We start from the raw sequence: 24,845 nt of genomic DNA, 5'->3' as shown, positions 1-24,845 counted from the left end.
GGATTGATGTCACCAGCTGAGAGTAAGAGAAGGAGTAAAAGAGAGCGGAGGAGAGTAGGAGAGGTGTGGCCACGAAGGCGTCGAAGGCGAGAGGTATTTAGGTGGAATGGGGAAGGCAAAATGGAGGGAAGAAAGAGACGGAGATTAAAAGCCAAGAGGGAGGAAGAGGGTAGGAGAGAAGGTGAGGTGATGAAGTCAATGGATGGGAAGTGAGTTCCTGTAGCGGAGAGAGGTAGGGGATGAGGGAAAAGATTAGGAAGGGACAGAGCTAGGAAGAGAATGTGAATAGGGGCCATAAACGATTAAGGTACTTTAGCAACTGGAAAAAGATTAGATACAAAGAGAAAAATGCCCCGCCTAGATTGGAGGCCCTGAGTGGATCGGGGTGGACCTGGGTGTCACCCCGGAGAAGGCTGTAAGGATATGCAGATGAGCTGCAAGTCCTCCACAGCACCTGAAAGGCAGCCGGTGGTAGAGGTGGGCACCTCTCAGCTGAGGAAAGGCTTACCAGGGGTTAGGCCGAAGCCAGCATTCCTCCCCCTGAGGGTCGCCTGATCCTAGCCATGTTAACCATGGCCACTTCATGTAGGTTACCTTAGCATTCTTAGAAGTCTAATGCTGATACTTGGCCCTGAAAAACAGATATGTCCGAATATGTGTAAATCAACTCATGCATGGGGAAGCTGAGGCAGATGGACTGTCAATGTTATTTGGGAATTGTTAAAACCTACATCAAAGCAAAACTGACCAATCAGAAACAAATAATGAAAAGCAATGGCTATCATACACATACAGCATTACCTGAAGGTTCCTGTCAATCAGCCAGTTGGTTTCAAAATCATCATCATCTTCTCCAAATGGATTGATGAGCTGCTCAGCCACCTATGTGGAAAGCAGGCAGGCCATGACATCACAAGCAAAGTGTGTTCTGTTAACCAGTGTATACATTTTTTCCAGTGCCACACTGAAATCACATTGTGAAGGTTCAAAGAAGACAAATGATAGACCTAGGGCATTATGACAGTAAATGTCCACATCAATGAAGGACTCACAACCAAAAAGCCAAAAAAAAACAATCAAAATCACTATAAGCATAAAAATTACAAAATAGTCACTCTATAAGTCAAGGCAGCTTAATATATTCTGAAGAGCTGAAATTTCAGTTCTGAATCATCATTGGTCTAGTGGTTTGAAATTCCCAATGAAAAGTTGGCTTTTCAGAATGTATTAAGTTGCCTTTTCTTTTTTTAACACTATCTCCCTTGTTTACTAAGCCGCGCGCTAATGAAGACACAGCCCATTCACTTTGAATGGGCTCTGTTGGCATTGCTGTGCGGCAGCCACAAGCACAGCTTATTAAACAGGATATAATTCTATAATTTCAATATAATTCTATAATTTCAGTTTAATAAACTAAGGGCCCTGTTTATAAAGGTGCATTAGTGTTTTTAGTGCATGATAACTCTGTAGACGCCCATGGGAATATTATGGACATCTACACAATTAGCACGCATTAAAAACATTAGCATGCCTTTATAAACAGGGCCCTAAGAGCACTATCAGCCTTATTTTCGAAAGTGATGGGTGCCCAGATTTTGACCCAAATCGGGAGATAGGCGCCCATCTCGCAAAGGCGCCCAAATCGGTATAATCGAAAGCAGATTTTGGGTGTCTTCAACTGCAATCTGTCGCGGAAACGGGCAAAGTTGATGGGGGCGTGTCGGAGGAGGGACTGGGGTGTGGTTGTCGGCCGAGGAGAGATGGGCGCCTTCAGCCGATAATGGAAAAAAGAAAGGCGTTTTTAGCGCGAATTTGGGTCATTTTTATTGGACCCTTTTTTTTCACGAACAAGTCCCAAAAGAGTGCCCTAAATGACCACATGACCACCGAAGGGAATCGGGGATGATCACCCCTGACTCCCCCAGTGGTCACTAACCCCCTCCCAGCATTAAAAAAAACTACTTTAACAACTTTTTTTCCAGCCTGTATGCCAGCCTCAAATGCCATACCCAGCTCCATCACAGCAGTATGCAGGTCCCTGGAGCAGTTGTTAGTGGGTGCAGTGGACTTCACCCAGGTGGACCCAGGCCCACCCCCCCCCCCTACCTGTTACACTTGTGGTGGTAAATGGGAGCCCTCCAACCCCCCCAAAACCCACTGTACCCACATGTAGGTAGCCCCCTTCAGCCATAAGTGCTAGGGTAATGGTGTAGAGTTGTGGGCAGTGGTTTTTGGGGGGGATTTGAGGGGCTCAGCACCCAAGGGATGGGAGCTATGGACTTGGGAGGTATTTAATTTTTTTTTTCTAATTGTTACAAGTGCCCCCTAGGGTGCCTGGTTGGTGTCCTGGCATGTGAGGGGGCCAGTGCACTACGAATCCTGGCCCCTCCCATGACCCAATGCCTTGGATTTGTTCATTTTTGAGCTGGGCGCCTTCGGTTTCCATTATCGCTGAAAAACGAAACCGCACAGCTCAAACCCGCACAAATCCGATGCATTTGCCGGGCACAAACCGTATTATCAAAAAAAAAAAAGATGGGCACCCATTTTAAAAAAAAATACAGTCTGTCCCGCCCCTTCACGTACCCGTTCGCGGACATAGATGCCCATGGAGATGGGCGTTCGCGTTCGATTATGCCCCTCCACGTATACATCTCAACAACCAGTAGTTTTATTTCTTTAAGGGGAAAGTTTTATCTTTAATAACACAAGTTAATGTTCTGGATATTCCTGAACTAGCTATACGCTGTGAAGTTGTAGTGGGTAGATGTTGGATTAGTTTTATAAGTACATAAGTATATAAGGATTCCGCCCCCTTCATAGCACTGAAACCGTGCTAATTACCCTCTTGTCCAATTTCAAAAAGGAAATAGCTATAGGTAATAGCATACTCTTTCTCCAATTTGACATGTCAAGGGCTTTTGACATGGTAAACCATGACATTCTATTATTTAGATGGATAAAGGGTTTTCTTACCTCCAGGACCTACCAAGTAAAATCTAATTCAACCCTATCACCGCTGTGGAAAGCTGATTGTGGAGTTCCTCAAGGCTCCCCTCTGTTCCCTACACTCTTCAATATAATGTTGATCCCTTTGGCCAAATCCTTATCCAGTCTTGGCCTCAACCCATTTATCTATGCTGATGACGTCACAATCTACATCCCCTTTAGAAATAACTTGTTCGAAATCTCCAAAGAAATCAATCTTGGCTTGTACATCATGAACAAGTGGGCTAATACTTTTCAATTTAAGCTGAATACTGAGAAAATGCACTGCCTTATCCTTTCATTTGAACATAATAAGTTCAAACCTTCATCTTTAATCACTCCAAACCTTACCCTACCTATCTCTGAGAGCCTAAAAATACTTGGTGTAATTATCGATCGCAACCTATCACTTGTTAGCCAAACTAATTCCACTACAAAGAAAATGCTCTTTTCATTGTGGAAACTCATGCGGATAAATCCTTTCTTCCCTAGAGAAGTATTTCGAAACCTAGTACAATCAATGGCATTAAGTCACCTAGACTACTGTAATGGAATATAAGCAGGATGCAAAGAACAACTTATAAAGAAACTTCAGACTGCCCAAAACACAGCAGCAAGACTAATCTTTGGTAAATCCAAATTTGAAAGTTCCAAGCCCCTTCAAGAGAAATTGCACTGGCTCCCAATAAAGGAACGAATTAACTTCAAAATCTGCACCCTAGTCCACAAAATTCTTTATGGAGAAGCCCCAGGATACCTGAATATCCTAATCAATCTTCCAGCCAGGAATACATCAAGCACATCCCATTCTTTCCTAAATCTCCATTATCCTACCTGCAACGGCCTCAAATATAAATCCACTTACACTTCCTCCTTTTCCTTTATCAGCACCCAATTATGGAATGCATTGCCTAAAGCTGTCAAAAGTACTCAAAACCATCTCAACTTCAGGAAATTAATCAAGACCAGTCTATTCGGGAAGGCCTACCCCCAGGATCCAACATAACTCCTAAAGTCCTTCAAAACAGCATATAAATTGACCATTGTGGACTCTCTTACCTTTCCCCTTTCCTCCCTTTTTCCCCTGTTCTTTCTATCCTCTCTGACTACCACAGTATATTGTATTTGTATAACTACTGGAGTGGCGATAGCCTTTTTGGTTTATTGTAAGCCACATTGAGCCTGCAAACATGTGGGAAAATGTGGGGTATATATGTGATAAATAAATAAATAACAAGTTAATGTTCTGGATATTCTTGAACTAGCTATAGGCTGTGAAGTTGCAGTGGGTAGATGTTGGATTAGTTTTATAAGTACATAAGTACATAAATATTGCCATACTGGGATAGACTGAAGGTCCATAAAGCCCAGCATCCTGTCTCCACAATGGCCAAGCTAGGTTACAAGTACCTGGCAAGATCCCAAAACAGTACAATACATTTTATGCTGCTTATCCTAGAAATAAGCAGTGGATTTTCCCCAAGTTCATCTTGATAATAGCTTATGGACTTTTCTTTTAGAAAGTTATTCAATGATTTTTTAAACCCTGTTAAGCTAGCTGCTTTTACCACATTCTGGCATTTGCATATAGACATTTCAAACTATATTTGTTGTTCCTTATTTACATCTTGCTCAGCAGTTAGCAGTGTTAATTTGCAATCTTTTGTCTGCTTTTTCTTTAAAGACACCTGCGGGCTCATTTTCAAAGCACTTAGCCTCCCAAAGTTCCATAGGTTTCTATGGAACTTTGGAAGGCTAAGTGCTTTGAAAATATGCCTCCTGGTCTACTATGGGATTGCAACCTCGAAATCGGGATACCCTATCTTCCCTGTTTTGGAGATATCTTTGAAAAATACCTTGTTCTCAACCATGCACTTTTCAACATTTGTCGGCCTTTCCCCAGGTTCTAGTTTAAAAGCTGCTCTATCTCCTTTTTAAATGCCAATGCTAGCAGCCTGGTCCCACCCTGGTTAAGGTGGAGCCCATCCTTCCAGAATAGGCTCCCCCTTCCCAAGAATGTTGCCTAGTTCCTTACAAATCTAAAACCCTCCTCCCTGCACCATTGCCTCATCCATGCATTGAGATTCCGGAGCTCTGCTTGTCTCTTGGGCCCTGTGCTTGGACTGGGGAGCACTTCAGAAAATGCTACCCTAGAGGGTCTGGATTCGAGCTTTCTACCTAAGAGCCTAAATTTGGCTTCCAGAATCTCTCTCCCACATTTTCCTAAGTCATCGGTACCTTCATGTACCACGTCAGCCGGCTCCTCCCCAGCACTATCTAAAGTCCTATCTAGGTGATGCGTAAGGTCTGCCTCCTTCGCACCAGGCAGGCAAATGACCAGGCGATCCTCATGTCCACCAGCCACCCAGCTATCTACATGCCTAATAATCGAACCACCAGCTACAACAGCCGTCCTAACCCTTCCCTCCTGGGCAGAAGCTCATGGAGACACATCCTCAATGCTAGAGAATATTGCATTCCTTGGTGGTCTGGTCCTGGCTACAGGATTACTTCCAGCTGCACCAGCATGATGCTCTCCTTTTAGAAGACCTTTCTTCTTCAAGGCAGCACAGGGGCTGCCAGACTGGAGGTGGGACTTCTCTACAACATCCCTGTAGGCCTCCTCTATTTACCTCTCTGTCTCCCTCAAGAGAACGGACTCGTTGTCTGAGAGCTAGGAGCTCTTTGCATCGAGCACACACATATGATCTCTCACCAACTGGGAGATAATCATACATGTGATACTTGGTGCAAAAGACTGGATAGCACCCCTCCTCTCGCTGCTGGACTACTGTCTGCATCTTAGTATTATAGAGATGTTTAATTAAAACTTCTTAAGGTACTAGGGATATCAAATGAATATAAAGAGCCTTAAGATTATATGGTGTAATATGTAATTTATTTATTTAGTGTTTACTTCTCAGAAACTAATTAAATGTAACTAAAGCTCTAACAAAAACTCTACTCTTGTCCTAATTAGAATAATTGATATAAATGAAAAGTTGAGCTAGGTGTGGGTGGGAGCTGGATAGGGAGGGTGGGAATGAGGACTGAACTAGGCCCTTCTGTGACTTCTAGAGTCTATCTGTTAATGCTGTGGCAGAAAATTCAAGTTTTAAAACTATGGCGAAAAGGGTATGGAGACTAGCTAAAAAAGTTGTGGTTTTTTTTTTTAAATTCTGTGTTTATCAATATCCTACAATTCCTCTTTAAACCCAATCTTTAAGTTACCAATAACAGAGCAAAATAATGTTGCTTATCTAGAGAAATGTCCTGTTCTTCAGAACTTTTCAGAAAAAAACTTAAATGGGACCTTTCCTCTCTATATAGTTTGGATTCTAAGGAGACTGTTTAATACAAATCCTTTGAAGCTAACTCAGTAATCAGATTACCCTTAGTAACCTTTGCAAATATTGTACTTCCTCACACCTTAATTAACACCTAATTCAAGTGCTACTTCTCTAGCAGGCAAAAACAGAAAATAACTGATGGGCTGGAGTGTAAATTTTAAGGGGCTTTAGTGCAAGAACAGTGCTGGACAAACTTCTATGGTCTATGCCCTGAGAATGGAAAGGCCAAATCAAACTCGAGTATGCATATAAAGTATCGCATACCATGTAAAATGAGTTTCTCTTGTTGGGCAGACTGGATGGACCATATAGGTCTTTATCTGCCATCATTTACTAAGGTCCATCAAGCCCAGCATCCTGTTTCCAACAGTGGCCAATCCAGGTCACAAATACCTGGCAAGATCCCCAAAAAGTACAAAACATTTTATACTGCTTATCCCAGAAATAGTGGATTTTCCCAAGTCCAATTTAATAATGGTCTATGGACTTTTCCTTTAGAAAGCTGTCCAAACCTTTTTTAAACTCCGCTAAGCTATTCTTCTTTACCACATTCTCTGGCAACAAATTCCAGAGTTTAATTACACGTTGAGTGAAGAAACATTTTCTCTGATTCTTTTTAAATTTACTACATTGTAGCTTCATCACATGCCCCCTAGTCCTAGTATTTTTGGAAAGCGTAAACAGACGCTTCACATCTACCCGTTCAACTCCACTCATTATTTTATAGACCTCTATCATATCTCCCCTCAGCCGCCTTTTCTCCAAGCTGAAGAGCCCTAGCTGCTTTAGCCTTTCCTCATAGGGAAGTCGTCCCATCCCCTTTATCATTTTCGTCGCCCTTCTCTGCACCTTTTCTAATTCCACTATATGTTTTTTGAGATGCGGCGACCAGAATTGAGCGCAATATTCGAGGTGCGGTCGCACCATGGAGCGATACAAAGGCATTATAACATCCTCATTTTTGTTTTCCATTCCTTTCCTAATAATACCTAACATTCTATTTGCTTTCTTAGCTGCCGCAGCACACTGAGCAGAAGGTTTCAACGTATCATCATCGACGACACCTAGATCCCTTTCTTGGTCCGTGACTCCTAACGTGGAACCTTGCATAACGTAGCTATAATTCGGGTTCCTCTTTCCCACATGCATCACTTTGCACTTGCTCACATTAAGCGTAATCTGCCATTTAGACTACTACTACTACTACTACTTGACATTTCTAAAGCGCTAATAGGGTTACGCAGCGCTGTACAATTTAACATAGAAGGACAGTCCCTGCTCAAAGGAGCTTACAATCTAAAGGACAAATGTACAGTCAGTCAAATAGGGGCAGTCTAGATTTCCTGAAAGGTATAAAGGTTAGGTGCCGAAAGCAACATTGAAGAGGTGGGCTTTGAGCAAGCCCAGTTTCGTAAGGTCCTTTTGTAATTTTTCACAATCTTCCCGCGATTTAACGACTTTGAATAACTTTGTGTCATCAGCAAATTTAATTACCTCACTTGTTACTCCCATCTTTAGGTCATTTTTAAATATGTTAAAAAGCAGCGGTCCCAGCACAGAACCTTGGGGAACCCCACTAACTATACCCTTCTCCATTGAGAATACAGACCATTTAACCCTAATCTCTGTTTGCTATCTTTTAACCAGTTTTTAATCCATAATAGAACACTACCTCCTATCCCATGACTCTCCAATTTCCTCTGGAGCCTTTCATGAGGTACATTGTCAAAATCCAGATACACAATATCAACTGGCTCACCTTTATCCACATGTTTGTTCAACCCTTCAAAGAAATGTAGTAGATTGGTGAGGCAAGATTTCCCTTCACTAAATCCATGTTGACTTTGTCTCATTAATCCATGCTTTTGAATATGCTCTGTAATTTTGTTCTTAATAATAGTATCTCCCATTTTGCCCGGCACCGACATCAGACTCACCGGTCTATTTTTTCCCAGATCTCCTCTGGAACCTTTTTAAAAATGTTACTATGACAGTTTGACCCTTGCTACTATCCTTTTAATACTCTTGCTTGTTTCAGTTTAAAGCTATGGGGGAAAGGGTTGTACTCTATGGAAACTAATTAATAATGCATATTTCTCTCTTTTTTATTTATATTTTTTTCTAACAGTGAACTAGGCCCTTCTGTGCCTTGTAGTCTATCTGTTAATACTGTGTGGCAAAAAATTCAAGTTTTAAAACGATGGGGAAAAAGGTATGAACTAGGTCCTTCTGTAGTATAACTAAATGGTTGATGAAATGGTATGCAAAATCTTTTTGCTGTTTGGATATTTGCCCTTTCAGTTTAATGAACTCTGTTGCTTTTTATGTACTTTTAGCGGATTGGCTACAGGTGGTAGTATAGTTCTAATAACCATACCTAAAAACTCTAAGGGAAATTTACAGGATGTTGTGAACTATAGACCAGTAGCATCAATTCCGTTGATGATAAAGATCATGGAGGGTTGGGTGGCAATGCAGTTAGAAGATTATTTCTCTAAATTTGACCTGTTGCATTATTCACAATCAGAGTTCCGAAAGGGACATAGTACAGAGACCATCTTGGGTGCATTGGTCACTCCAGGGAGATACATGTTGAATTGAGGTCAAAATGCAGTAGTTATCCAGTTTGATTTATCTAGCGCGTTTGACCTAGTAGATCATTCTACTCTTTTAGCATTGTTGGATAGTTTTGATGTATCTGGGGCAATAATACAATGGTTCAAGTGATTTCTGATGGATAGGAATTACAGAGTTAAAATACAAGGTGTTCTTTCAGATAGTTGGATACCTATTTGCAGGGTACCACAGGGCTCGCCTCTCTCCCCCATATTGATTAATATCCTGATACAGCCATTAGGGAGACACTTGGAGCAGTTGAAATTATTTTTTTACATATATGCAGATGATATTACTATACTTTTACCAGCTCCCAAAGCACATATGGATATTTTGAGTGAAAATCAAAAATGTATTGATATTATTGAAAATTGGGCAAAGTATTCTGATTGAAACTTAATCAGGAGAAGACAAAATTCCTTTGGCTGGGCTCTCAAAAAGAGATTGAGGATAAAGACAAAATTTCCATCAATAACATGCAATTTCAATTTGAATCTTCTTCTAGGATTTTAGGAATTGAAGTGGATAGTAAATTGACAATGATTAATCAAATTAATAAGATAGTAAAACATTCTTTCTTCTTATTAAGAAAATTAAGATCAATTCATAAAAATTGTGAACAACAATCTTTAAGACATAGTATAATCATTAGTATTATTGAAATTAGATTATTGTAATGTGGTATACATAGGATGCTCCAATACTTTATTGGATAGGTTGCAAACAATGCAGAATTTAGCTATATTAAGATTGGATGCATCTATTACTCATCATTATTTATTTTATTTATTTATTTATTTATTAATTAACTAGGATTTATTTACCATCATTTTGAAGGAATTCAGTCAAGGCATTGAACAGCAAGAATAAGTCAAACATAACCAATAGACAATTACTGCAATAAAAATATTCAAACAACAATACAATGTCAACACTATACACAATAAAAACATTTTAATAGACAGCAAAGGGTGTAAGCAAATATGAAATATATAGATAGATAAGATGAGAGTAACAGGAGTAAGAAAATAAGAGACTAGTTTAAAAAGATTTGCAAATGAGGTCAGAAAGGTGCTTGGAGATTATCTTGGCTAGGGTAGGAGTGGATAAATTATGAGTTACATTGGCTCCCAATTATAGCAAGATGTCATTTTAAGTTGTGTACACTGGTTTATTAGACTCTACCAGGAAATGTGTCTGTTTATTGGGAGGGATTTTTCTCTGTATTGAAAAGACAGCTTTTGAGGGGGCAAATATCTTTATTTCTTACAATTAAGTCAGTTAAATATCTTAAACAACTTTCAGCTTCAATCCTGTATCAAACTGCAACAATATGGAATTTTCTTCCTTCTTCTGTTTGCTCTCTATCTCATTTGTGGTCCTTCCATAAACAAATGAAGATGGTTTTATTTAAAAAAATATGTGAAATGATTATATTTGAGGTATTGCTTTTAGGTTTGTAAATTCCCGGATGGTTGTTCTGGTTCTCTTTTTAATTATGTTATCCACAAAATGGTCAGATTATTGTGGAATAGAAGTTCTTTATGTGATGATATAGGACTATTGTTAACCTTATTTTCAAATATCTCCTCCCATTTGCCATAAATACTTTTCTATATGTAATTCCCTTATCCCTTATGTGTCCTGTTTGTTTGTCTTGATTAGATTGTAAGTTCTGTTGAGCAGGGACTGTCTCTTACATGTTTAGTGTACAGCGCTAAAGAAATGATAAGTAGTAGTAGTAGTCATAATCTTTGGCTGAGATAGTGGCAAGAAGTACTTATGTCTATGTTACTGGTTCCTCACTGAGAGAGTCTCTCTTTTGAAGAAGAGTGGAAGTAGGAAGAGAAGAAAAAGAAAAGAAAAGAAGCACTGCCCCCATTTAGGAAGGAAGAAGAATGGACAGGACAGGAAGGCGTGACCAATGGATTGTGGGGGATGGGGAGACTTGCATTAGGTTCTGGATGTTACCCTGGTTATGAAGGCAGCATTTTTCCAAGAGCCAGGATGCTGCTTCTTAACTCACCTTTAACCATCCTGCATAGAAGAAGAATTGCAGCAAGGTGAAGGCAGGCACATAGAGGTCCAGTTCATGGCCTGGGTACTTTTTCACTGGGTCCAGGAACTGTCGGCCAATCAGACAAGCCAAAAAGAAACTGTAAACCGCAATGGTAACCACCTGAAAAAAGGCAGGCAGGGGCACAGTGGAAAGGAGTTAGATGTTAACATATTCATGGGTTTTCTTGCACTATTTAGTTCTCCAATGTGATACTAGGAACATGGAAGCACACTGTACCTCAAACTGTAGTTCAAAGTGTCCACAAACTAGTGCTTCTATGACATTAGATGACAAGCAAGTTAAGGAACCTCAGTCCTTGTGCAGCATCTAACAAGAACTCCAGCATAAAAAGGAATATCTTGCATTACCCCATTCATATTGAGATAATCAGGAAAAGTAGTTCCAACCACTGAAATCCATGGCATCACCATAGCTTAAACCAAAACCACCACAAGAAGAGAGTCTGAGACTTTTATGCTTAAAATTTTAGGATGCAACATGGAGTATTTTTTTTTTAGGTCCACTCCATCTTGCCAGGTTCACTGTTTCCATAACTCCTTGGACTTTTTAGAGTCACCGTTATCCAATTTGGTTGCCTTGGACTTTTTAACTCTCACTCTCAGGACAACTGTACATCCTCACACAATGACCTCACTGTTCTCAGTCCTGTATTTTGATATGTTAGTATGCTGCACATTTCCAAGTGCAATCGAAGAGGGCTTAGGGATGGTTTATTCATAGAAATCTCTCACCTGCGTGTACACCAGAGGCACGCTAATCCAGTCGTATCCATAGAGTTTCCCACATTGACTACGTAAGAGATTCAGCTCCTGCAAATGAGCGCAGTACAGAGAGAATGTGAGGTCTGTGACTCAGCTGCCTCCCACATTAACATGGACATTTTCATACTTTTACCCTTCAGTTCCACTACTTTCCAGGATCTCGCCAATGACGGCATCTCTAATTTAGCTTCCATAACCAGAGGGAAAAGAAGTGTGTCTCTTTCACCTAGATAAAATTTCATTCAATACATTATCCTTGGCTTAAGGGCCACATTAGCTGGGCTCTGTAGGAGGCTGTGGTTTGGGCTTTTGAAATGACTGGATTGAGTTAAGAGAAGGGTACAAAGCAAGGGGAACGAGGAGAAGAGATACCTGGTCAATGTTGCTGAGAGCCTAAAATGGAGATCCCAGTATGCCAATGTGGTGCTTATGGAGTACCACAAACAGGCACATAGAATGCACCCCCTGTGATGTCACTGAAGGGACGGGGTGCTGAAGTCATCCATAAAGTGCTGGTCATCTTGTTGGGAAGTCAGGAGAGGCTGTACTTAGTCAGTGCTTTTAGAGGAAGAAGGGATCATACTGACAACTGCCTACCAGACAGTCCAGTAATCAACATGGTGCTTGTAGAGGCTTTGAAAGAAAGAAAACAACCTGGACCACCTGTTCTTTTCAAATTTAGTATAATTAAGGATGGAGAGTCAAGGATAATCCTCAGGAGCAGAGTGAGATAGTGATTTGAGAGTGGGAGCTGATGGAGCAGTGGGACAGATGGTCAGAGTAGGACATATTAAAAGAGGAACCTACAAGGCGCAGTGTGTTCGCATTCACACAAACCTGCATGAATGCACCTTTTTTCTGAATTCTCTCAGCCCTGAATCTAAACCTTAGTACTCACATTCAGGATTAGCTGTAATATCATGTTATCAGAAATCCTGCCCTCATTCCGAGCCTTGATGGCTAGGTTCGCAAACCAGACGCATGGAATCCAGAACTTGTTATGTGGGGAAATGAGACTCTCAAACTTCTTCTGTTCATCCAGGGTCATGAAACCTAGAAATGGGAGAGACCAGAGGAGAACAGTAATGAGGGATATGAAAGTGTAACCTGGACCTGCTATCCCGGGTTAGAAGGGGTTCAAGAGGCACTGCATGTTATTGTCACTTACTCACTCTGGACCCATCAACTCATTCACTCAGGAACCACATGACACTCAGAGGATTAAAAGAACTGGAACATTTATTAACTCTTAACTGATGGCTTCCACTGCATTGGTCTTCTTACAGTCAATTGTAATTCATATTGCTCTCTAGAAGATCATAAACAATAATACATATCTGGGCTAACACATGTGCTTAACCCTCATGCTGTCCTGCAGCTCAGTCAGAACTCAGAGCGGATGTCACACTCCTGATGTACTTCAATACCATTCAGGCTAGACTTCCAGTAACTGCATATTCCCTTTGGGCTGCCGCTCCGAATTCTCGCTATCAGCCAGGGGTAGACTGCAATTCCACCCAAGCCCCAGTTACGGCCAGACTCCCCAATCTGCCGAGTTTCTGGCTCTTCTAATGGTTGATGCAATACAACAGCTTACTGTCCAGATAATCTATCCACTGGTCACAGTGCTATAGGACTCCCCCTTCTCTTGCAATGGGTCATCTGGCAGGGGGGGCAACAGTATCATATAACTCATAAGTACATAAGTATTGCCATACTGGGACAGACCAAAGGTCCATCAGGCCCAGCATCCTGTTTCCAACAGTGGCCAGTCCAGGTCACAAACACCTGGCAAGATCCCCAAAAAAGTACAAAACATTTTATGCTGCTTATCCCAGAAATATTTTCCCCAAGTCCAATTTAATAATGGTCTATGGACTTTTCCTTTAGGAAGCCGTCCAAACCTTTTAAAAACTCTGCTAAGCTAACCGCCTTTACCACATTTTCTGGCAACGAATTCCAAAGTTGAATTACACGTTGAGTGAAGAAAAATTTTCTCTGATTTGTTTTAAATTTACTACTTTGTAGGTTCCTTGCATGCCTCTTAGTCCTAGTATTTTTGGAAAGCGTAAACAGACGCTTCACGTCTACCTGTTCAACTCCACTCATTATTTTATAGACCTCTATCATATCTCCCCTCAGCCATCTTTTCTCCAAGCTGAAGAGCCCCAGCCGCTTTAGCCTTTCCTCATAGGGAAGTTGTCCCATCCCCTTTATCATTTTCGTTGCCTTTCTGAAAATCCAGATACACAATATCAACCGGCTCACCTTTCCCCACGTTTGTAATAGATTAGTGAGGCAAGATTTCTCTTCACTAAATCCATGTAGGCTTTGTCTCATTAATCCATGCTTTTGAATATGCTCTGTAATTTTGTTCTTTATAACAGTCTCTACCATTTTTCCCAGCACTGACATAAGACTCACCGGTCTATAATTTCCCGGATCACCCCTGCAACCTTTTTTAAAAATCGGCATTACATTGGCCACCCTCCAATCTTCCGGTACCATGCTCGATTTTAAGGATAAATTACATATTACTAACAACAGTTCTGCAAATTCATTTTTCAGTTCTATCAGTGCTCTGGGATGAATACCATCCGGTCCAGGAGATTTGCTACTCTTCAATTTGTCAAATTGCCCCATTACATCCTATAGGTCTAAATGTTACAGAGGGGCCCTAAAATATCAATACATCTATCAAGAAAACTGAACAAGCCAAAGTACTGCAGAATGCTACATAGAAAATTCATGAAAACAGAATACTTTGGTCACACACACAGAACACAAATGCCAAATATGGAATAAGTGACCATAAACTATAAACAAATTAAATCAAAATCCCAAGAGGTCAGACCTTGCATGTAGCACAGCACAGCACAGAGAAATACAAAGAGATGCAGTTTCTCCTCTACTGTGCAAAATATAATGATAGCACATGCAAGAGATGGTGTTAAGGCGGTACAACTAGGGCAACTGCGTTTGGCCCCCTAGCCAGAGAGAACCCCAGGCCAACCAGAAGCTGAAGAAGGTGCAGCCTGTTAGTAAGCTTTGGTGTCCTCTCCCAAATTTCTGCCTTGAGCCCCAGCCATATAGCTCGGGCAGGATGTACATTTCAAATCTGACATATTCTAATCACAAAACAGAAAAATTAAATTATTGTTTCTACCTTTTGTTGTCTGGTCGTTTTATTTTTCAAATCATGTTGGTCCCTGGCTCTGGTTTCTACATCCTTCTGTCTTCTCTTAACTCACTCACCAAGGGCTCCTGTCCAATTGATAATTCTACTCTCTCCACTATCCATCTTCTTCCACCTCTGTACTTCTATCTTCCTCCATGTTCAGTATCTCCCTTTCTCTGTGTCTCTCTATTTCCTTGTCCATCTTCTCCCCTCTCTTTGTCCCCAGTGCCAATATATCTCTATCTTCTCTGACCCTACCCCATCCAGCTTCTCTCCCTCTCATGCCCTCCCCTTTCCAGCATCTGGTTTGCTTGCTTGATTCTCTGCCTGCCTACCTGCCCTCCCTTCCTTCCTCCTTCCTCAGTATTTGAGCCCCTTTTCCTTCATCTCCTTGGTCTGGTATCTCTGTTTCCCTTCCCTCCCTCCTTGTGCTGTTCCAGCAGTTTTCTCCCTTCCCTCCAGCTCCCGTCCTCCTCTTCCTCCCACAAGTCCAGCAGCTCTCTCCCTTCCCTCCAGCCCCTTCCTCCCATGTCCAGGAGCTCTCTCCCTTCCATCCAGTCCCCTCCTCCTTTTCCTCCCATGTCCAGCAGCTCTCTCCCTTCTCTCCAGCCCTCCCAAGTCCAGCAGTTCTCTCTCTTCCATCCAAATCCCCTCCTCCCTCCTACATCCAGCAGCTCTCTCTCTTCCCTCAAGCCTCCCCCCACAAGTCCAGCATTTCTGCCTTCCCCCAATCCAGTCTGCCCCAATCCCACATTCCTCACTGCCTTTTCTCCCACGGGTTCGGGTCCGGCTATCTGGGAGTGTTGCCTGCCTCTTTCTGCTCCTTCCCGCCACTGCTGCGGTGCCTGCAGCTTTCTTTTTTGGGCCATCGCTGGCAGTGATTCATACAGGCATTTCCCCCTACTGCGTCCATCCAGCCCTCACATAAATAGGAAGTTGCATCAGAGAGGGCCAGATGTGGCAGAGGCAAATGTCTGTGTGAATTGCTGCCAGTGATGGTCTGAGAAAGAAAGCTGCAGGCACCGTGGCAGTGGCGGGGAGGAGCAGGAAGAGTCAGGCAACGATCCCGGATGGCCAGACCCAGACCTGTGGGAGGAAGGCAGCAAGGGATGTTAGATTGGAGGTAGTTAGGGTGGACCTCAGGCAAAAGTGGGTGGGCCTGCCTCCCGTGGCTATGCCCCTGCTATACAACACTGGCTTTGGGGTACAGAAAGGATGGAGGTGGCAGCAGCAGCAGCAGCAGCACCTACCTGCTCTCAACATGTGCTCAAGGGTGGAGAAGGGATGAAGGTGGCAACAGCAGCAGCACCTACCTGCATTCAGTATCTGCTCCATGGTGGAGAAAGGATGGAAGCGGAAGCAGCAGCACCTACCTGCCTTTACCAGATGCTCTATAGTAGGGAAGCGCTTGAAGACAGCTGTGCTAACAGAGCGCAGGATCAGCACACCAGAGAGATTGACATAGCGCATCAGCGTGCGCCTCAGAATGCATCCGTACTCATCAGTTCCATGGACATTGCCGGAGATGAGGCACATGAGTCGATCAGGCCAGGGAACGCTCTCATACTGCCCCCACCAGCGAGACACCACCAGGGTAACGTAGAAACCTGGAAAGAAAGAGAGGGAACATTGTTCACGAATAGCAAGAGAATTTCATACATATTGAATCTTCCAAATACATATAAGATTTTCACATACACAAGAAGTAAATAATAAATTCTGCTGATTCCAGAGGAAGATGTAAATTTCTGTCTTGATTGATTGGTATGGCCCCTTTAGATCAAGGTGCTCTGACTAAATATAGCATGAACAGAGCTTCCAAGTTATCCATTTCTACAGGGAGATTTCAGGCCAGTCCTGGATTTCTGCCAGCCTCATCATGATGCATTATGGGACCTGCAGCACTGATTTCAATGGGTTGAATTAGACACTACAAATATCACACTGTTAGTTCCAGAGAGAAACCCCTCTCTTTTCGTACAGATACAGCACTGGTTGCTACATCCGTGTTTGGAGATCCACTCAGTTTGGTTTCTAACCTTTTGATGATTTTTTGGAAATACCTATGGAATTACATATCTCTAGAATTTATAGACCCCTGATGTAGGCCGATTAGGCCGAAACACGAATCATGTCGGGTCATCACCAATGTTTTAGAAGACTTTTGAATAAACGCTGATTTGAACACTATCTGTGAGAAGTTTCATTACTCTACTCCTTCCACTTGGTGCCCTTTTTCCAGTAGAATATTTTGCCTTCTCTTTGTGACTGTTAAAACCAGGACTGACCAAGAAGTCTCTCAGCTTGAATGGGTAACTTGGCAGGTCTACATGAGGAATTTTTATATTATTAATTGTAATCAATTGTTACCTCATTATGAGTATTATTTATTGTCAATTTTTGTTTTTTATTTTTTGGGTGCTGAGCATTTACAACATTGTTATGTAATGGTTAATTATTTTGCTGCAATATTTATTTGTTATTCTATTCATTGAACTTCAGTTACTGTATTTTCTTTCAACAGAAAAATAAGTTAGTCCCCTCTCTTCTCTTACAAATACAAACATATCCCCCTTTCCAAATGCCCACAAATACTCATAAAATATACATACGTTTTAGACCTACCAAATTACCCAGTTCCAGGAGGCAGGGGCGTAGCTACAAGTGGGCCTGGGTGGGATTGGCCACCCAATCACGGTACAGGCCCACCCAGTTTCTCTTGATGCTCCATTCGGCATGGTCTTGGTTAGGCTGCAGTGGGAGTGCAAACTACACAGCCTTTCAGGAAATCTGCTGTGGCGCAGCGCTCAGCTTAGTAGGCAGTCGGCAGACGGCAGCTGGCAGCAACAACAGGAGCTCTCCAGTCCTCCTAACTGGGATTTTGGGAAGACACAGGGAAGAACGGGGTTTGTGCTAGGGCCGGCACAACCTGGTAAGCGCAGTGTGCACGGCAGGGGGGCACCGACCTCTGGAGGGCGCCACAAGCCATGTTTACCATCGCTTACAGTTACAGCCCAAGCAGCAGGCCGCTCTCGGTCCCCACCTGCCTGCCCTCAGCTCCCCAACAGCACTCCTTTCGTTCCTGCCGCCCTGCGTTTAAATCTTTTATTTTACCTCGTCACAGCGGCGGCAGTGAAAGCAGTAGGCTCGCCTCCAGCCTTCCCTTCTCTCTCAAGTGTCCTACCCTCATGGAAACAGGAAAGTACATCAGAGGAAGGCGGGACACTGAGAGGGAACAGAAAGCTGGAGGCGAGCATGCTGCTTTCACTGTCGCCGTCGCTGCAACTTGACGTAAAATAAAAGATTTAAACGCAGGGTGGCAGGAACGAGAAGAGGGCGGGTAGGTGGAGCTGGAGTTTGAACTGGAACTCAGGGGCTGAAAAGGGGGGCAGGTGGGGGCTGGAGCGAGTCACTGGACATGGATGGGAGAGCAGGATAGAGGGTAAAGGAGAAATCGCCCGACATGGATGGGAGGGGAGGGCAGGGGAGAGAGGAGAGTTGCTGGACATGGATGGATGGAGGGGAGGGAAGACAGGAAGGAGATGCACATGGATGGAGAGGAGGGGAGAGAGGAGAAATGCTGGACATGGATGGAGGGAAGGAAGGACAGGAAGGAGATGCACATGGATGGAGGTGAAGGTAGACAGGAGAAATGCTGAACATGGATGGAGGGAAGAGAAGATAGAGGAGGAGATGCACATGGATGGAGGAGAGAGGGGAGAAATTCTGGACATGGATGGAGGTGAGGGAAGACAGAGGAAGGAGATACACATGGATGGAGGGGAGAGAGGAGAAATGCATTCCCTTGCGGCCCCAACAGGCACAGGACCCAACTAGCACACACAGAGCACAGTCTGCAGTGTTCCACATGCACACAAATTTTGGAAGCTGAAGCCCAGCTGCCCAGGTAAAATAAATATGTTTAAATGTACAGTGTAATGGTGGTTATGGGCTTCTGGGTGGAGGTGGGCTCTTCACTGCCTAGGGGAAAAAGTTATATTTAATCAAATATACCTTTACCCCCCTAAGCAGTGAAGAGCATACCTCCACTCAGAAACCCACCAATAATACATTTCAGTGTTGTTGGGTTTCTGGATGGGGATGGGGGTGAGGGTGGGCTCAATGCCGAAGTTAAAATAATAAAGGTTCTGTATATTTTAAATGTTTGTTATAAAGCAAAGTTTGAAGGATATATGCCATTGCTGTAATTATATTGCAGGATCCTGTCATATGTGTGGAGATGTTTGCCATTATTATGTGTGCCAGAGCCGCTGGTGGGAGGAGGGGCTGGTGGTTGGGAGGCGGGGATAGTGCTGGGCAGACTTATACGGTCTGTGCCAGAGCCGGTGGTTGGGAGGCGGGGCTGGTGGTTGGGAGGCGGGGATAGTGCTGGGCAGACTTATACGGTCTGTGCCCTGAAGAGCACATATACAAATCAAAGTAGGGTATACACAAAAAGTAGCACATGTGAGTTATCTTGTTGGGCAGACTGGACCGTGCAGGTCTTTTTCTGCCGTCATCTACTATGCTACTATGTTATTGCAGACTTAAGTCTGGTCAAGTTTAAGATATGGGATAACTAGTAAAAAAGGCCCGTTTCTGACACAAATGAAACGGGCGCTAGCAAGGTTTTCCTCGGAGTGTGTATGTTTGGGAGAGTATATGTGAGAGTGACTGTTTGAGAGTCAGAGTGAAAGTGTGAGTGTGTGAGAGAGAGAGTGAGTCTGGGTGTGAGTGTGTTTGTGAGAGAGTGTGTGTGTGAGAATGAGAGTGTGTGCAAGTGTGTATGTGAGACACAGTGTGAGAGAGAGTGTGTGTGTGTGGGCGAGAGAGAGAGTGTGTGTGAGACACAGATTCTCTGTGAGAGTGAGTGTATGAGACCAAGCGAGTGTGTGAGTGACTGTGTGGCACATAGAGAGTGAATGTGATACAGTGTGAGACAGAGTGTGTGAGAGTGAGAGTCAGAAAGACATTGTATATGAGAGAGAGAGTGTGAGCCCTGCCCTCCCAATCCATGGCCATCTGTCCCCTGCCCCCTCCATTCATCCTTTTCCAGCAATTCCCCTCTCTCCCTGAGCCCTGCCCTCCCAATCCATGCCCATCCATGCTCCTCTGTCCCCTGCCCCCTCCATTCATCCCTTTCCAGCAATTCCCCTCTCTCCCTGAGCCCTGCCCTCCCAATCCATGGCCATCCATGTTACTCTGTCACCTGCCCCCTCCATTCATCCCTATCCAGCAATTCCCCTCTCTGCCTGAGCCCTGCAATCCATATCCATCCATGCCCATCTGTCCCCTCTATTCATCCCTATCCAGCAATTCCCCTCTCCCTGAGTCCTGCCCTTCCAATCCATGCCCATCCATGCTCCTCTGTCACCTGGCCCCTCCATTCATCCCTATCCAGCAATTCCCCTCTCTCCCTGAGGCCTGCCCTGCAATCCATATCCATCCATGCCCATCTGTCCCCTCCATTCATCCCTATCCAGCAATTCCCCTCTCCCTGAGTCCTGCCCTTCCAATCCATGCCCATCCATGCTCCTCTGTCACCTGGCCCCTCCATTCATCCCTATCCAGCAATTCCCCTCTCTCCCTGAGGCCTGCCCTGCAATCCATATCCATCCATGCCCATCTGTCCCCTCTATTCATCCCTATCCAGCAATTTCCCTCTCTCCCTGAGTCCTGCCCTCCCAATCCATGCCCATCCATGCTCCTCTGTCCCCTGCCCCCTCCATTCATCCCTTTCCAGCAATTCCCCTCTCTCCCTGAGCCCTGCCCTCCCAATCCATGCCCATCCATGCTCCTCTGTCCCCTGCCGCTTCCATTCATCCTTTTCCAGCAAGTCCCCTCTCTCCCTTCCATGACCCCCCCTCGCATCCATGCTCCTCTCTCTCCCATGTCCCAGCCTGGCCCGCCCTCTTCTCCCCCCCCCTTCGCATCCATGCCCCCCCCCTTTGCATCCATGCTGTCGCATCCATGCATCCCTTTTTGTTTTTTTTCTTCTTTTTAAATTTACCTCCGTGGCGGTTCCGGCAGCGAAGCGTCAGGGAAGGAGGCGGTGCTCCCGACATCTAGCTTTCCCTTCGCTGTGTTCCGCCTTCTTTTGACGTCATCCTTGACGTCAGAAGAAGGCGGAACACAGCGAAGGGAAGGCTAGACGTCGGGAGCGCCGCCTCCTTCCCTGACGCTTCGCTGCCGGATTTGTTTGTTTTTTTTTTTCCGCCCTCGACGTCATGACGTTTGACGCGAGGGCGGGGCAGAGACGGCTGGCTGGCTTGAAGGCTTCACACCACGAATCCACGAACCCTTCAGCCTGGGAGTGACGTCAGATGGCTTCATGGCTTCAGAACGTTGTCCTCAGAACGTTGAGGGTGCGTTTTATTATATTAGATGTAACTGGTTGTTTTTTCCATTATGTATGTATGTGGTTTATATTGATGCAGGGCAGCTGTTGGGCAGACTACTTAGAAATCCATCATCAAGTTCATTCTAAGGCATTATTTTGTAGTATTCCAAGAAACACTATTCATACCTATATGCACAGTGCCCACCCATATTAGTTCTGGGCCCACCCAAAATGTCAGGTCTGGCTACACCACTGCCAGGAGAGAGACTTTTTGGCTAGTCTTGGTTTTGAACTTATATTCCAAAGCAGGGTGATATTTGTAGTCCCTGATTCTGCCCATTAACATCAGTGTTGCAGCTTTCATAATGCAAAGGGTTGTCAGAAATGCAGGAAAGGTTCATTTCTCCCTCCTGGAAGTGGGTAACTTGGAAGTTCTTCATTCAGGAGCTCTGAGCTAAATTATATTTACCTTTTGACCAAGGAAAGGGATTTTAGCTCTGAAAAGCTATCAAAAAATATGTGCTTAGAGTGGAGGAGTGGCCTAGTGGTTAGGGTGGTGGACTGAGGAACTGAGTTCGATTCCCGGTACAGGCAGCTCCTTGTGACTATGGGCAAGTCACTTAACCCTCCATTGCCTGCCATGAGTGGGAAAGCGCGGGGTACAAATGTAACAAAATAAAAAGTATCATCTTATATTCTTTTTTGTTGTTGTAGTTATTAAAATGTATTTCTACACTCTACAAGGAGGTAGTGTATGCAAATCAATCTCATGCATATTCATTGTGGATATCCTGAAAACCTGACTGGCTGGGTTTGGGAATCACAAATTCCCTATCTTGCTGTTTCCATTGCACACTAAAACTGGATTAGAGTTCCCTCTCCTGGTTTAGGACTGCAACTGCCTCTTCCAATATATAATTTGAAGTCAAACTCAGCTAGGACAGGAGGACCTGAATTTGAGCTTGGTTCAGTTTTGTTGCATTTTTAGAAATGTCAGGTTTCACTGTTGAAATGTGTTGAGAAGGTAGGCTCTAGGATCATACAGGCCCAGGGCTGATTCATCAGCACAAGGTTTTCTTGTGAGTGAAAAAGGAGTGTTTTGGAGGGGTGGTGGCAGACGTTGTGCTGCATAAGAGCAGGGCTAACCTTAAGCATGGGCAACAGGGTCAGCCGCATAGGGCCCCATGCTTGACTGCTTTGCAGCTAGTAGCTGACCAAAAGATAAAGCTTCTTTTCTCTTTCTATCTCCCTTTCCCTCCCCGTTGGTAATCAGGCTTCTCAGCACTGATTCTCTCCTTTCCTCCCATTGCACCACCTGCTAGCCCATACATCTCCTCCCTCTCACTCCCCCTACCTAATTTTTGGCTTGCAAATCTGGAACACCTGGGAAGAGTTGGGGCAGGGTAGATCAGATATAATGGGGCATGCCAGGGTGGGGTCAAGTGGAGTGGGGCCTATCCATGGCAATTTTTCCAGTCCAGCCATCTCTACCTCTCTTTCTGCCCCCTCCCCTTTCCAGTCCAGCCATCTCCACCTCTCTTTCTCCTCCCAACCTTCCAGTCTAGCCATATCCATCTCTGTCCCCTTCCTCTATCACTCCCCACCCCCCGGCCCCTCAAATTTCCCTTTATGGCTCCTGGCTCCTTCCCTCTGATGGCAGCACAAAAGTATAGTGCTGTGATGCAGATGTTCTCCTTAACCATGCTGCGTATCTTGGCGGGGTCCTGCCCCCTCTGACGTGCAATGTGGGCACGACCTGGCTGAGATGCGCAGTATGGTGATGGAGAGCCTCTGCAGTGCAGTGTTGTACTTCTGTGTTGCCACCGGAGGGAGTGATCCAGGAGCTGTAAATGATCTGGTGCAAGAGGTAATGGTGCCAGGGCCGCTTGATAACAGTGATCATAATATGATCAGATTTGATATTAGCTTTGGAGTAAGTATACACAGGAAATCCAATATGTTAGCGTTTAACTTTCAAAAAGAAGACTATGATAAAATGAGAAGAATGGTGAAAAAAAAAACTTAGAGGAGCAGCTGCAAGGGTCAAAAATTTACATCAGGCATGGATACTGTTCAAAAATACCATCCTGGAAGCCCAGGCCAAATATATTCCGTGTATTAAAAAAGGAGGAAGGAAGACCAAATGACAGCTGACATGGTTAAAAAGTGGGGTGAAGGAAGCTATTAGAGCTAAAAGAAAATCCTTCAGAAAATGGAAGAAGGAATTGACTGAAAATAACAGCACAAGGAATGTCAAGTCAAATGTAAAGCACTGATAAGGAAGGCAAAGAGGGACTTTGAAAAAAAGATTGTGTTGGAGGCAAAAACAGATAGTAAATTTTTTTTAGGTGTATTACAAGCAAGAAGCCGGCAAATGAATTGGTTGTACCACTAGATGACCGAGGGGTAAAAGGGGCACTCAGGGAAGACAAAACCATAGCAGAGAGGTTAATTGAATTATTTGCTTTGGTTTTCACCGAGGAAGATTTCAGAGAGATACAGGTGCCAGAAATGGTATTCAACGCTGTCACGATTGTGGTCGTGACCCCTCTCAGACTCACCTTATTTCCGGCGGTCAGCTTCTGAGGAAGCTTCTGTCTGTTCTTCCTGAGTTAGTTCTGTCTCTGTCTCTGTGTGCTGGCTGCTTCCAGCATGGCTCTGATTACTCCACTATACTGCACCTGTGTGTGTTCAGCCTCTCTGTGCTTCAGTATGCTTTCTGCCTGTGTCTTGGTTTGTGTTCCTCTTGACCTCTGGTGGCCAGAACCGGTGGCTGCCATAGACTTTCCAGACTTTCTTTCTGGTCTGGTCCGGTCCAGATATTCCAGCCCTCCAGACTTGGTTTGAAGTTTAGCAGCTAACCTCACCCGTAGCTGCCTCATGATTGCTGTAGCTGAGTTTCAGCTGCTGATGGGTTTATTACCACCTGGAACCTTCTGAGTTTGCCTTTGCATCACCTAAGGTCCCTGGTATGCTGGTGTGCGCTGTGCACTTCTGCCTAGTCCAGTTTATTGTCTGAGATTCTTGCTTGATTCTAGTCTAGTCTTTGTGTAGTTTATCTTGTACTGTATTGCCTGTTTCCCAGTCTTGTTTCTTGTTTGTATTTCTCTGTCTAGTTCTTGGTTGTCTGTGTTTCTTGTTTAGTGGCTGCCTGGCAGCTTTCAGTCTTGTTTCTTGTCTGTCAGCATTTGTATCCTGTTTTAGTGGCTGCTCTGCAGCTTTCAGTCCTGTCTCTTGTCTGTCAGTATTTGTACCCTGTTTTAGTGGCTGCTCTGCAGTTTTCAGTCCTGTCTCTTGTCTGTCAGTATTTGTACCCTATTTCAGTGGCTGCGTGGCAGCTTTCAGTTCCTGTCCTTTAGCTTGTCCATTTCCTGCTTTGTGTAGTATTGTCTGTGAGTCCTAGCCCAGTTTCCTGCCTTGCTGCCTATGTATATTCCTTTCCCCTCTGACCCTCAGTCCCTGTTCAGCCTAGTTGGTATCCAGTGCCTGCCCTGTCCGGTAAGTCCTGCCGGCCACCTGCACCCAGGGGCTC

General features: G+C 44.1%; 1 protein-coding gene across 2 annotated transcripts in view; it reads right to left on the bottom strand.

Annotated features, from left to right (window-relative positions):
* BEST1 (bestrophin 1) overlaps window positions 1-24,845 on the bottom strand; it is an 84,394-nt gene that overhangs the window by 21,332 nt on the left and 38,217 nt on the right. For both annotated transcript variants that reach the window (XM_030201186.1, XM_030201187.1), the window contains exons 3-7: window positions 16,347-16,580; window positions 12,694-12,848; window positions 11,766-11,843; window positions 10,981-11,133; window positions 802-882 (exon numbers count right to left, since the gene is read on the bottom strand). In XM_030201186.1, the coding sequence (XP_030057046.1) occupies window positions 802-882; window positions 10,981-11,133; window positions 11,766-11,843; window positions 12,694-12,848; window positions 16,347-16,580 (701 nt within the window). The remainder of the gene's footprint in view (window positions 1-801; window positions 883-10,980; window positions 11,134-11,765; window positions 11,844-12,693; window positions 12,849-16,346; window positions 16,581-24,845) is intronic.

The sequence above is a fragment of the Microcaecilia unicolor genome, chromosome 4 (genome assembly GCF_901765095.1).
Source record: "Microcaecilia unicolor chromosome 4, aMicUni1.1, whole genome shotgun sequence".
NCBI classification, from domain to species: Eukaryota; Metazoa; Chordata; class Amphibia; order Gymnophiona; family Siphonopidae; genus Microcaecilia; species Microcaecilia unicolor.
The sequence above is the reverse complement of the archived record's forward strand: the minus strand, read 5'-3'. Positions and strand labels throughout refer to the sequence as shown.